Here is a 12,383-nt window from a genome sequence, read left to right as displayed (position 1 = left end):
GTAGTTCCAAAATTGCTTGAGACTGTGCTGTACACAATAGAACAATGAAAAGCTTTGACTGTCACAAAAGGAAGAGTATTCAGATACACTGCTGCAGTCTCTTCCTCTCTCGGCTCCCACCAGCCTTCTGCTTCAAAGTCCAAGGCAACAATTTAGCTCTCAAAACTGTTGTCCCAGCAAGGGCACCATTGCTGCAGAGCCCTGGCTGTAACCCCATGGCTTGTTCAGTTGTTAGAAGATCATTTTTCTGCCCGTATGGAAACTAATGGAGTTCTCTTTGCTTGCAGGGCAACAGTTTCCGCAGAGAATACATAGCAACTCAGGGCCCTTTGCCTGGCACCAAAGATGAGTTCTGGAAGATGGCATGGGAACAAAATGTCCACAATATTGTCATGGTAACCCAGTGTGTTGAGAAGGGCCGGGTGAGCAGTGACTTTTCTTCATTATTAATGACTTTATTATTGTTTTAATGTTTTTTATGGTGATATTATTAATGTTTTCATATTTATTAAGTGCTCGTGCTTATTACTTGCATCACACTCGTGCCAAAGGCCCCACTCAAGGAGATGTATGGTCATACACAGTAAGAGATGAAAGCTGTAATCTAAAGACTGGAGACAGATTGTATGTGAAGTGAAGGATGCAGTGACCATCCCAAGATAATGCAGCTTGTCAGAGTTAGAGCTAGGAACAGAGCCCAGTGCTTCTGGTCTCCAATCCAGCACTTTGTTCACTAGTACTAATATAATTCCCTTAAGTATGCGGAAGGACAGCCAGCCACAAAAGAAAAGCCAGTTTATCACATCTACCTCTACCAACTACTACTTTAAATATAAGCTCTAGAGAGCAAATGCTCATCATTAAATATATGGCATTCTTTTTGATGCATAAGCTGGGATGTAGTAAGGAAAGAGACCACTCACACACTTACCAGCTTTACTGAGCACCAGTTTAAGGAGGTTGTTTAGCTGTCTCAGCAGTCCACCTCCCCATGGATGACCATATCCTGCACCTTCTGAGACAGGGACTAGATCTGTAAAAAGGTTAAACTAACTTGAAGTAGCGTTCATCTAGTGGACGTATGGGGATATTTTCTTTTAGTTTACCATTTTTCCTTGTGATGGAGAAAGCAGGTGCAAGCAGGCAGCAAGCCATCTCTTCCTGCACCTCACTGGCTCAGGGTGGGACCCCGCTGTCATGTCTCAGCAAGAGGCAGGGAAGCATACATCAGAAGCCTGTGCAGAGCTCTGAGAAGAGCTAGCACAGGAACGTTGTGGCATCAGTGAAGTGCTTCCCATTCCACCTTTCACAAACATCTGTGATGAGAACTCTCACTTCCAGCCCCATCCAAGTCCCTTCCCATCCCAGCCTCTCATTATTGAGCTGAAAGGACAGGAGGTGGCATCTCTCTGAATTCAGCTGCTGTTAGTACTGCCTTTCTTGGTCTCATGAGGAACTTCAACTTCCCAGATGTCTGCAGGAAATACAATACAGCAGAGAGGAAACAGTCTAAGAGATTCCTGGAGTGCCTGGAGGAAAACTTTCTGATACAAGTGGTGAGGGAGCCAGGTGCCCCACTTGACTTGTTGTTTGCAAACAAGGAAGCACTTCTGGGTGATGTGATGGCTGGAGGCTGCCTTGAACACAGAGGTTATGAAATGATAGAGAGTTTGATCCTTGGTGAAGAAAGGAATGTGGTTAGTTGAACTGCTACCTTGGATTTCCAGAGGTCAGACTTTGGCCTATTGAGAGGCCTGGCTGACAGAGCCCCTTGAGAGGTGGTGGTTTTGAACTGTAAAGTCTGGTCCTTCTTCAAGAATAAAATCTTAAAGGCACCACTGCAGGCGGTCCTAATGCACCAAAAGGTGAGCTGGCAGGGGAGAAGATCAGCCTGGCTGAAACAGAGAGCTGCCTCTGGAACTCAGGAAGAAAGCAAGCTTATAAACTCTGGAAGAAGGGGCAGGCAACTCAGGAGGACTGTGGAGAGTTTATAAACTCTTTCTTTCTATACGTGACCCCCTGTATGTGTCGAACATTCATAAATCTATGACGGGAGTCATCCAAGGGTACTCCAGGAGCTGGCACAAGTGCTCACCACACCTCTTTCAATAATTTACCAGCAGTCCTGGACAACCTCCCAGTTGACTGGGGGTTAGTGCATGTGGCACCTATCTACAAGAAGGAGGATCTAGGGAATTACACGTCTGTCAGTCTGACCTCAGCACCAGGGAAGGTTACAGAGCAAATCATCGGATGCCATCACATGGCATCTATGGGACAATCAAGTGCTCAGAAGCAGCCAGCACGGGTTTATGAAGGGTGGTCCTGCCTGACTAACTTGATCTGCTTCTATGACAAGATGAAGCAGACATCCACCTAGTAGATGAGGGAAAGGCCGTGGCTGTTGTTTGCCTGGATTTTAGTGAATGGATGGGTTCGATCCCTTTGGTGGCTGGTCCCCAGTGGTGTTCTCCTGGGCTCAGTACTGGGGCCAGTTTTGTTTAACATTTTTATCAGTGGTCTGGATGACGGGAGTGGGTGTACCTCAGTAAGTTTGCAGATGGTACCAAGTTAGGCAGGAATTTCAATCTTCTTGAGGGTTAGAAGGATTTGCAGGCAGATCTGGATAGGCTGGATCAATGGACCACGTCCAACTGTATGGCGTTCAACAAGGGTAGGAGCTGGGTCCTGCACTTGCATCATAACAGCCCCATGCAGCGCTACAGGCATGTGGAAGAGTGGCTGAAAATTGCCCATCAGAAAAGGACCTGGGGTGCTGGTCAACAGCCAGCAGAACATGATCCACCAGTGTGCCCACGTGGCCAAGAAGGCCAACAGCATCCTGGTCTGCATCAGAAATAGTGTGGCCAGCAGGACTAGGGAAGTAACTGGCCCCTCAAGTACTGTGTTCAGTTTGGGGCTCCTCAGTACGAGAAGGATATTGAGTTGCATGAGCATGTGCAGATAAGAACAATGAAGCTATTGAAGGGACTAAAAACAAGACCGATGAGGAGCAGCTGATGAAATTGGCTGATAAAGCTGTTTATTCTGGAGAACAGGAGGCTGAAGGGAGACCTCATCGTTGTATGCAACTACCTGAAAGACGGTTGCAACAAAGGGGATGTCAGTCTCTTTTTTTCATTAAGTGATAGGATGCAAGGAAACTGTCTCACGTTGTGCCAGGGAGGTTTAGATTGGACATTAGGAAAAAATTCTTCAGGGAAAGAGTAGTCAAGCATTGGAACGGGCTGCCCAAGAAGTGGTGGAGTCCCCATCTCTGGAAGTATTTAAGAGACGTGGACATGGCACTATGGAACATGGTTGAGTGTTGGGACTCAGTAGATCAGGTTGATGGTTGGACTTGATGATCTTGAAGGTGTTTTCCAACCTGGATGACTCTATGATTCTTCCTTCATCCTTAGGCACAGGACGTCTGAAGTCTGCTCCTGCCGGTGCTGGGTGGAGGCACGGTTTCTGTCACTGACAATGAATCAATCTTTTTCTGTGTCCCTGCAGGTAAAGTGTGATCACTACTGGCCCCTTGACCAGGATTCCTTGTACTATGGAGACCTGATCGTTGAGATGCTGTCTGAATCAGTGCTCCCAGAATGGACAATACGAGAGTTTAAAATCTGCAGTGTAAGTTTGCATTCATCTTTTTTTTGGGGGGGGGGGGGGGGGGGGGCGTCGACGGGACAGTGGGGATAATTGGCTGTTGGGTTAAAAATAACTGCAAGGCTAAATTAGGAAGGTTTCTTTTGCTGTAGCAGAGTTGCATCATGCCCAGCTCATATTTGGTGGTAGCTGTAGCATTCTGAAGATCCATGTTGTATCCTCCTCTCTTGGCTGTTCTGACCCCCACTTTTGTACCCTGACAGGAAGAGCAGCTTGACTCAACAAGGCTCATTCGTCACTTCCACTACACTGTGTGGCCAGATCACGGTGTGCCGGAGACCACCCAGTCCCTGATCCAGTTTGTGAGAACTGTAAGGGATTATATCAACAGGACCCCAGACACAGGACCAACTATTGTGCACTGCAGGTATGCACAGCAGCCAAAAGTCAGCAGCACAGAGCCTTTGTGCCTGCCATTGGGAAGATCCCAAGTATTCACACCTCTTAGGATATGGGCAGCCACAGAACCTGGGAGACGGCTCATGGGCTCAAGTCCCCAGATAAATTGAAGCAGCATTCCCAAGGCACATGCATTTGCTCACAGTCTCGCCCTGGAGATGCCCCAAAAATTATTCTCAGGGAACTACTGTGTCTTTGTGGGACCACTGGAGAGCACTTCGAAGTGTCAGCAGCTGCCATTGCTCATATGCTTTTGCGTTCTTAAATTGCCTTTGTGCTGCTGGTTGTGGCCCAACATCTGGATCACAAAGAACCATTCGGAAAAGTAAATATATACTGAGGGATGAGTTTGACTACCTATGGATCTGACAGATCCATCATTTACCCCCTTCTGACGGAGATCTCTCCCCTCCCTCTCCTTCTCCTTTGAAATCTTAGGGATTGTTTTCTTTTTCAGTGCTGGTGTTGGCAGGACTGGCACATTCATTGCACTGGACAGAATTCTGCAGCAACTGGATTCGAAGGACACTGTTGACATTTATGCAGCAGTGCATGATCTAAGGCTTCACCGGGTTCACATGGTTCAGACAGAGGTAGGTTTTGGGTAGCCTACAATACACAGCAACACCAGCTGCGGTATATAATCAACAGTCTTTCATCTTAAAGCACGGCACAGTTACTCCACTGTGAAATACTAGTTAATTTCTACTAATACTAGTTAATTAATACTACTATAATTTTAAAACTCTAAGCACAGTGACCTTGTGGCTTTGAAGGTTGTGTTTTATTGAGCTGCTCTGCCCATTTTCATTAATGGTACTGGAAGAATTGATCACCCTTCTAACATATTATGCAAAAGGAAGTATATATATTCCACAAGTGCAGAAAAAGTGTTCAGTATTTCTTTCTGTGCTTTTAAAACTGCAAGAAAATCACTTTAAGTTAATAGCAGCTAAACGCTTAGGAGCTGATGTAATGAAAGAGAGTTGTTGAGGCAGTCTACGTTTTGCCTGGGAACTGTTAATAGAGGAATCAGAATGTTTGATGGGTCTGCCTGTATTAGCTTGATACTAATGGAGCTCTTTGTTGCAATTTGGAAACAAAAATATCAGTGGCTGAGCTTCTTAGCAGCAGTCACGCGAGTATAAAGAAAGGTGCCATTGGGAATGTAAGAGAGATTTCCTGGAACTTTCTTAATAACAGAACGCCTCCTCTTTTAAGGGAGACAGGTTCTCAGCCTGATCTGGGCATCCTCAGAGAAGAATACATTTCACCTTCCACACGTTCCCACCATCCGTAGTCAGCAAAGGCAGACAGCAGGCATCCTCAATTTCCTACTGCCAGAGCACTGAGAAAAATGCACAGAGCAACAACTGAATTTCTTATGAAAATAGGGAGATAAAAGATGTGGGGGGAAGAAATGTGCTTACTGAAGAAATTTTATCTTTGAGATGAAGTAATATTAAAAAAATACATCTTGATATAAAAGATGTTCAGCCTAATTTGGGGGTACCATGCTACACTAATCGCAAAGCAATAACAACCCATTTCATAAACCCTGAAGAGTGGCAGAAAACCCTGAAGAGTAGCAAAGCATGGGGATTTAACAATCTGTTCTGTCATGATAGTTTGATAGTAACATCATGCTGACCATCTCTACAATGGTTGTGAATGTCATCTTAGCTTCCTTCTAGTGAAATACATTCTGCAGAATAGATGGTCTGTCATTCATTGCATATTTAGAAGCAATCTTATAATTTATATTGGACCAAAAAATACAGTTTTTGCCAAAAAAGCCTAGCTCATCAAAGTTCTATGAAATATTTATGTATTTTGATAAAATTATGTGAAAAATACTTTTTTGTCATAATAAAAAAATCAGGAAATTGTCTTTTCTCTGTGCTTTCCTGTACATATCAGTTGTTACACATACATGTTACCTAAACATTCAGAAGTAGTAGCTGTCCAGTGTAGCCTCATGTCAAATTATGCCTTACAGTTGATAAAGCTTTCAGTCATGCCATAAAAAACATATTATGACAGTCAAAACATATTGACAGTCAAAACATATTGACAGTCGGAACATATTATGTTAGTTTATGTTTTAATGGTACAATTTCTAAGAACAGATGATCACAAAAGTTCACTATATTACCACTGTGAAAAGGAGATTAATTCCGGAAGTACATTTTCACTTTTAACACCGCTCTTGATTCTGTGAGAGTCAGCCTGTAATGATTTTTCACAATAAAGCAAATGAAATCATGAAATTTTCCAGAGTGATTTAAAAAAAAAAATCTTTTGCAGTGTCAATATGTGTATCTTCATCAATGTGTGCGAGATGTGTTAAGAGCCAGAAAGCTTCGCAGCGAACAAGAAAATCCCTTGTTTCCAATATATGAAAATGTGAATCCAGAGTATCACAGAGGTAAGTGGAAGTTTATCAAATTATGAATGTAATAGATCATTGACAATGTAATTAAGGGGGCAAATTGCTCTATCCCTTGCCATTGATGTTTGTTCTCTTCTTGGACATTCATTTCTCCACTGATCTTTTCTTGTGACTCTTGCAATTTCATCTGCTTCACAAGGGGCTTGCCAACCATGTTTCAGCAACTTTATTTCCTTTATTAGTAGTATTTATAGCATCTCTTCCTGCTCTTACCTTATCTTCATGCTCTCCCTGTCTCATGCTTTTCGATACCTATGCTGTTGGGTGAACTGAACCCCTTCCCTATCCTGATACTGGCTTCCTGCTTTACCTCGCAGCTGTTTACACCATCTACTTTTAAGCATACTGAGCCCACTGGCTGAGATCCCTGGTCTCCATTATCATCCATGGTGTTCAGCTTCTGTCCTGAATCATCCTCATTTTCTGTTCTAAGGTGGCCTTAGGGGACTTCCTGCCTGTCTTAACTGTATGTGTCCAAGGCTGCACTCTTTCCTCCTCCCACAGCTCTCCATCCTTACAGGCTTTTATTTTTTTCCTAGCCTATATCCAGTTCCTTGGGCTGTTCCTTGGGGAATTTAGAGAATTAGAGAATTCCTTTTGAGAATTTAGAGCTATACCCACTAAAGGCACTGAAAACCCTCAACCCATTTGGGTGCCTAGGCTGCCTGTACAGGTAGGCCTTGAGAAAATGGTGCCAGGAAACTCAGTCTTACTTCCCAGTGAAAATCAGAGGAAGGGATTGTGGCCACATCTCAGCTACATCCTTGCGGCACCATGGTCCTGAAAGACCAGTTAGAGCATGTAGCAGCTCCAGGACAGACTGCAAGACTAGATTTCTTTTGTGGCTGTAGGGAAGGAGTGATTCCTGCAGGCCCTGGTATGTTCTCGAGACACAGCCAGGTTATGTACCCTGTTCTGGGTACTGATAAATGTTCCTGAAACGTTCCAGTCATACAGTTACAGCCCATGATTCTCATTATAGCCAATATTAAATAGATTTCTGCTGTGTCCCAGCAGAATGTCCTAACCATTAGATTGTTGGATATTCCTAGTAACATTTTTCAGGCCATTACAGTCCTGCTGGTCTGAGCTGAGGTGTCCTGGAAAGTTGAGGTGGCTGCTGGTGATGAGGAGAGGCTGGGGGTTGATCAGGATCTACTACTGGGAAGTTGTCTTCCTGAAGCAGTAGTCATCACCTCAACCTCTCCTACCCCTGCCTTGACCTGCTGGGGCAGGATTAGTAGACCTGGCACCAGCACTGTCCTTCACCTCCTGTTCTCATGGCTGGACGACCAGTCTGGAGAGCTGAGCAGAGGTGGCCTGTGAGAGTGGCCTGTGAGGTGCCCTGTAGAGCTGATCCCGAAGAGCTTTAGAAATTTTCAGGGTCAGATCTCAGCAGCTCCTCAAAGTTGAATGTTAAGAATCAAGGTTATATCACAAGGAATCAAAACATTTTTTTTAATCTAGCCTGTAGATATCAGTTATCAATAGGTAGAGCAAGCTTGGAAGTAGCCAAAAAGAGAAGTAACATGTTCAACAAACTGGGAAAGTAAAGGTGGGAGCTGCTCTTGAGCTGTCACATCAATCTCCAGCCAGTGCTGCTGTTGCACAATCACCTTTCAGATCACTGTAGTTGTGGAATCACAGAATCACAGAATGGCTTGGGTTGGAAGAGACCTTAAAGATCGTTTAGTTCCAACCCCGCTGCCATGGGCAGGGACACCTCCCACCAGACCAGGTTGCCCAGGGCCCCACCCAGCCTGGCCTTGAACACCTCCAGGGATGGGGCACCCACAGCTGCTCTGGGCAGCCTGTGCCAGGGCCTCACCACCCTCAGAGTGAAGAATTGCCTCCTAATCTCTAATCTAAGTCAACAGGCAGAGATGAACATGAAGCCACCTGTGTTGTTTTATTTTTTCCTAATCCCAGTTTTCCTTGCTTTCAGATGCTGTTTATTCAAGGCACTGAGAATGTTACAGACACCTGCTTTTGTGACCACATTTGTTAACTAGGGGCTTTGTTTGTTGTTTTTTTTATGTATGTATTTCATGCACTAGAAAGGTGCCAGACCTTTCTATTGAGACTGTATTATTTATTGGTCTGGTGTTTTTTTAAAAGATATATAATTTAAGTGTAATAGATATTAATGTATATAATTGTATTTTGGCATTATGTAAATATGTATTTTTTCTATAATGTTTATATTAATATTAAGCTTCAGATAATACTATTTTTTCTTACCACAGTTTTTATGAACTGTTCTACATAAACTATTTTAAATTGTATGGCTAACAGGACTGCTGCATTTTGAGCAGGTTATGTATTGGCATTTAACACACAAGAAAAAATCCTACAAGGAAAGCCTCATTTTTTAATTTTTTTTTAACTAGTTCAGTGTTTGTGAGATGAAATAAGCTACTATTAAGAAAGGGAACAGTAGTCCTGCCTAAGAGTTACAATGCTACTTTTCACTTTAACCTTACTGCTTGTGATCTGACCAAAATGGATGAAATCCATACCACCATGACATATCTTTTACAGAACTCATTAACAGCGGAGTAAAACAGGGTCCACCTCACTAGAAGCAACTGTTTCAGTCTAATGTGACATAGTAGAAAAATATCAAACAACACATGCTGCCTTGAAGTCTAGCTGGCCTTTCCCCACAGACGCTTTGAGGGGAGCAGGTCACATCCTGATTTCTTTACACTGGTTTAAGAGAGCAGAATCAGACCACAGCCTGTGTCTGTGCATTTTTACTTGCAGACAATTCCAGTAAGAAAAGTTTTCAAGAAAACACCTCATACACTTACGTTATCAGACCTATAAGGATGTGAAAGCTGTCAGCTTCCATAGCTCATTAAAACAGTGATGTACCATGACAGCTTAGGAAGTAGAGGGGTTACAAACTTATTGAAATAAAGACATACAAAGATACATATCCCACAGTTTGCACAACTGGCTTTGGCTTTAAGCTGCTTGCAGCATAGCTGCCTCAGCCCAAGTGCAGGTCTCCTTCGAATGCTGTTTGCTTTCACAGAGGAAAAGCGTGGCCCCAGCATGTCCGCACAGAAGGACTCCTCCATTTAGATATTGCCTGATGTCACCGCTGCAGGGGCAGATGGAATAGAAAAAGGCTCATCATATCCCAGGGGATGTAGTCTCACGATGATTAGCTCGCTGTGCTAATCATCAGATGCACTCAGAACATCCTGTGATTAGCAAGAAGTGTAATCCAACAGCACCCACCAGGTATCCTGCCCAGCCAAGCAGTTTAGGAACATCCTCTTTCCTCTCCAAAAGAGGCTTTTCCTTCAAGGAACTGATTTGAACACTCTGCTCAGCTGTTCTTTGTCTTTGAAGAGCATTTTATAAATAAACAGAAAAGAGGCAGCACGCAGTTCATCTCCTTCACATGTAGGAAGTGTTTGGTAGTTCTCCTTTTATCTATTCGTTCCTTCTTTACTTAGAAGAAACTTAGCCTGCTGCTGAAGACAAGTGCCTAGGTTCCACTTTTATTTTGGAGAGAAATCAGCATTTCTGAAGGCCTCCAGAGAACCAGCCAATACATCTAAGTGCCTTAGTTAGAAACTGCAGTGGCTCTGGGACAAGATTACTGTGACTTCACCACGACTTACTGGAGCCACACTCTCCCAGCAGTAGGAACACCTGTCTGACAATGGGTGAAGAAATGTGCAAGGCTTCTCTGGCAGTTTTCTTAAATCATTCTAAAACAGAACCAGCAAGACTGTGCACATCCGTGTCACTCGGATTTTCCTTAAGAGAAAGAAACAGCCTGATAGTGCCTTTTCCTTACTCCAGCTAGAGTCTCATCCTTTCTTGTCCAGTACCCTCAGCTGCCTCAGAAGCAACCTTTCATATCAGCTTTCACATCTGCTCAGAACACGTAGGCTCAGATAAGCTTGTAGGTGTCTGTATGAAAACGCTGCTTCTTCCTCCTGTACGTCCCTATTGGCCCCCACACAAACCTCAAGATTCACCATCCTTAGTGGGATCTGAAGAAGAAGGGACCAACATTGCAGTGGAAGTCACTTTCACAGGGGGAAGTCTAGGCAAAAGCACAAGGAAGGGTGCAAGTTTTCTGCAGGCCTCTTCTCTGTTTCTTGCGCTGCAGAGACTCCAGGTTAGCAGGCAAGGACAAACAAGCATGGCAGCATTAGATTGATCATTGGTTCTGCTAATAACAGCTGAACTTAGGGCATCATGGAAATTGCTTTTGTGCTACGTGCGCTGCATTTAGTCCTTTCTTTCTGCAGCAGTGGCTGCAGAATGAAGATGATGTTAGTTACCAGCAGTACAACAGCACTGTGAAGACGTACCACGTGCACGCCGTAAATTAGCTCACTCTATATATTACCGTGTCATTTCTGTATGCTGAGGGAAATGGAACTCGCTCAATAATGCATGATTGGATGGCAAAAGTCTGATTGTATACTACTATATATGTATGTTGTTCGTTGTTTTCAGACGGGCACATCATTCTGCTCTTTATTTTAATGTTGTTTCTCAGCTCCCTTCTCAGAGGGAACTCTGTAGGGAACACCTATAGAGTTCACAAGTCTACACTCAAAATGATGGTGTTGTAGCAAACATCTTTTTTCTCAGCTAATAACGGACACAGTGCATAAGCCTCTTCCTCCTTATCACTTAATAACATGACAGATGACCTTAAACACTCTGGCACAGTGCTCTTGAACAGCTTTACGTCTCTGCCTAGTTAGGTCATGCAAGAAACTGTACATACACTTTATTGCTCTGGTTCTGCTTTCTGGACAATTCTGGTCCTATGAAACCGGTGTAAATCCACTGAGAATAAGTATAAAGTATCTATGTAGCATTTTTTTTAATATAAGACACTTACTTACCAGTTTAATTAATTATATTTACTGTGCCTCTAAGCTAAACAACAGAATCAAAGGGAAATTATTAATGTAACAAGAATGGACTTGAAGAAGCCTGTGTACTGAACAAAGATGGCTCTGAAGGAAAGAGACATCCTCTGCTGAAGAGGATGCTTCTGTTTTGAATGTCCATGGATGATGTTCAGAATTCCCTTCTTGATGTTTCCCAATAATAATGTTATAAAGCAAGGCTAGTGTTATTGCTGATCCATAAGCTAAGATTTGCACACTTGGAGCCCAGTCCTGTGAATATCCACATTGTCCACAAAGCTACCTGAATACCTTAATGAAAGTCAACTGGAATGTTTGTCTGAAAAATACCATGCAACTTGTGAAGCACTTGCAGGGTTGGGCTTTTAGGTTAATTCAAATTTTTGTATTGAAAGTTATTTAATAATGAAAAAAATATAATTAATGTTTTTAATCCGTGCAATACAATTACAAGATCCACTACCGATCATAGAAAAGAAGTAGATTTTGCATAGCTGGAGTTGATAAATGATATTTTTTGTTACTAATGGAACACAAAAGTGGGTGAGAAATAGGCATACTGTGAAGATGTCATAAAAGTGCAACTTTATACATTTTTCTCTGCTGCTATAGTTATTTATACAGCTTATATACGTGCCTAAGATTGCCAGAAATATTATTTTATGCCATGATATACTATGAATTTTCTTTCAGTTGTAGAACAGAGAAAAGAATATGTGTGAGCTTTAAGTTTATATTATGTATTGAATATGGTTATCTGTGCTTTAACTTAGAAAGCAGAAAGTCAAATACTGAACAGATCGGAGTACATGAGCACTTAGCTGTGCTCACCAGCCTGGGAGTTAATATGTGGGCTAAAGGAATGAGCAAATAACAATCTAATCACTATATTAGCATCTCCTCCCAGGGTCACAGATCAGAGAAACACATCTGACATTCAGAGA

At 42.9% G+C, this 12,383-nt stretch overlaps 1 protein-coding gene across 3 annotated transcripts in view; it reads left to right on the top strand.

The window, feature by feature from the left end:
• The window catches only part of PTPRB (protein tyrosine phosphatase receptor type B), a 61,259-nt gene extending 52,371 nt beyond the window's left edge, over positions 1-8,888 (top strand). For 2 of the 3 annotated variants that reach the window (XM_083815108.1, XM_083815110.1), the window contains 5 exons: positions 288-422; positions 3,517-3,639; positions 3,879-4,042; positions 4,532-4,667; positions 6,382-6,543. In XM_083815108.1, coding sequence (XP_083671234.1) covers positions 288-422; positions 3,517-3,639; positions 3,879-4,042; positions 4,532-4,667; positions 6,382-6,528 — 705 coding nt within the window. In that variant the 3' untranslated portion in view covers positions 6,529-6,543. Of the gene's footprint in view, positions 1-287; positions 423-3,516; positions 3,640-3,878; positions 4,043-4,531; positions 4,668-6,381; positions 6,544-8,471 lie in introns of those variants that run through there. The other variant, XM_083815109.1, reaches the window with a different exon arrangement.
• Positions 8,889-12,383: the final 3,495 nt, after the last annotated feature.

Source organism: Anser anser (genome assembly GCF_964211835.1).
Source record: "Anser anser genome assembly, chromosome: 1".
Taxonomy (NCBI): Eukaryota; Metazoa; Chordata; class Aves; order Anseriformes; family Anatidae; genus Anser; species Anser anser.
The sequence above is the reverse complement of the archived record's forward strand: the minus strand, read 5'-3'. Positions and strand labels throughout refer to the sequence as shown.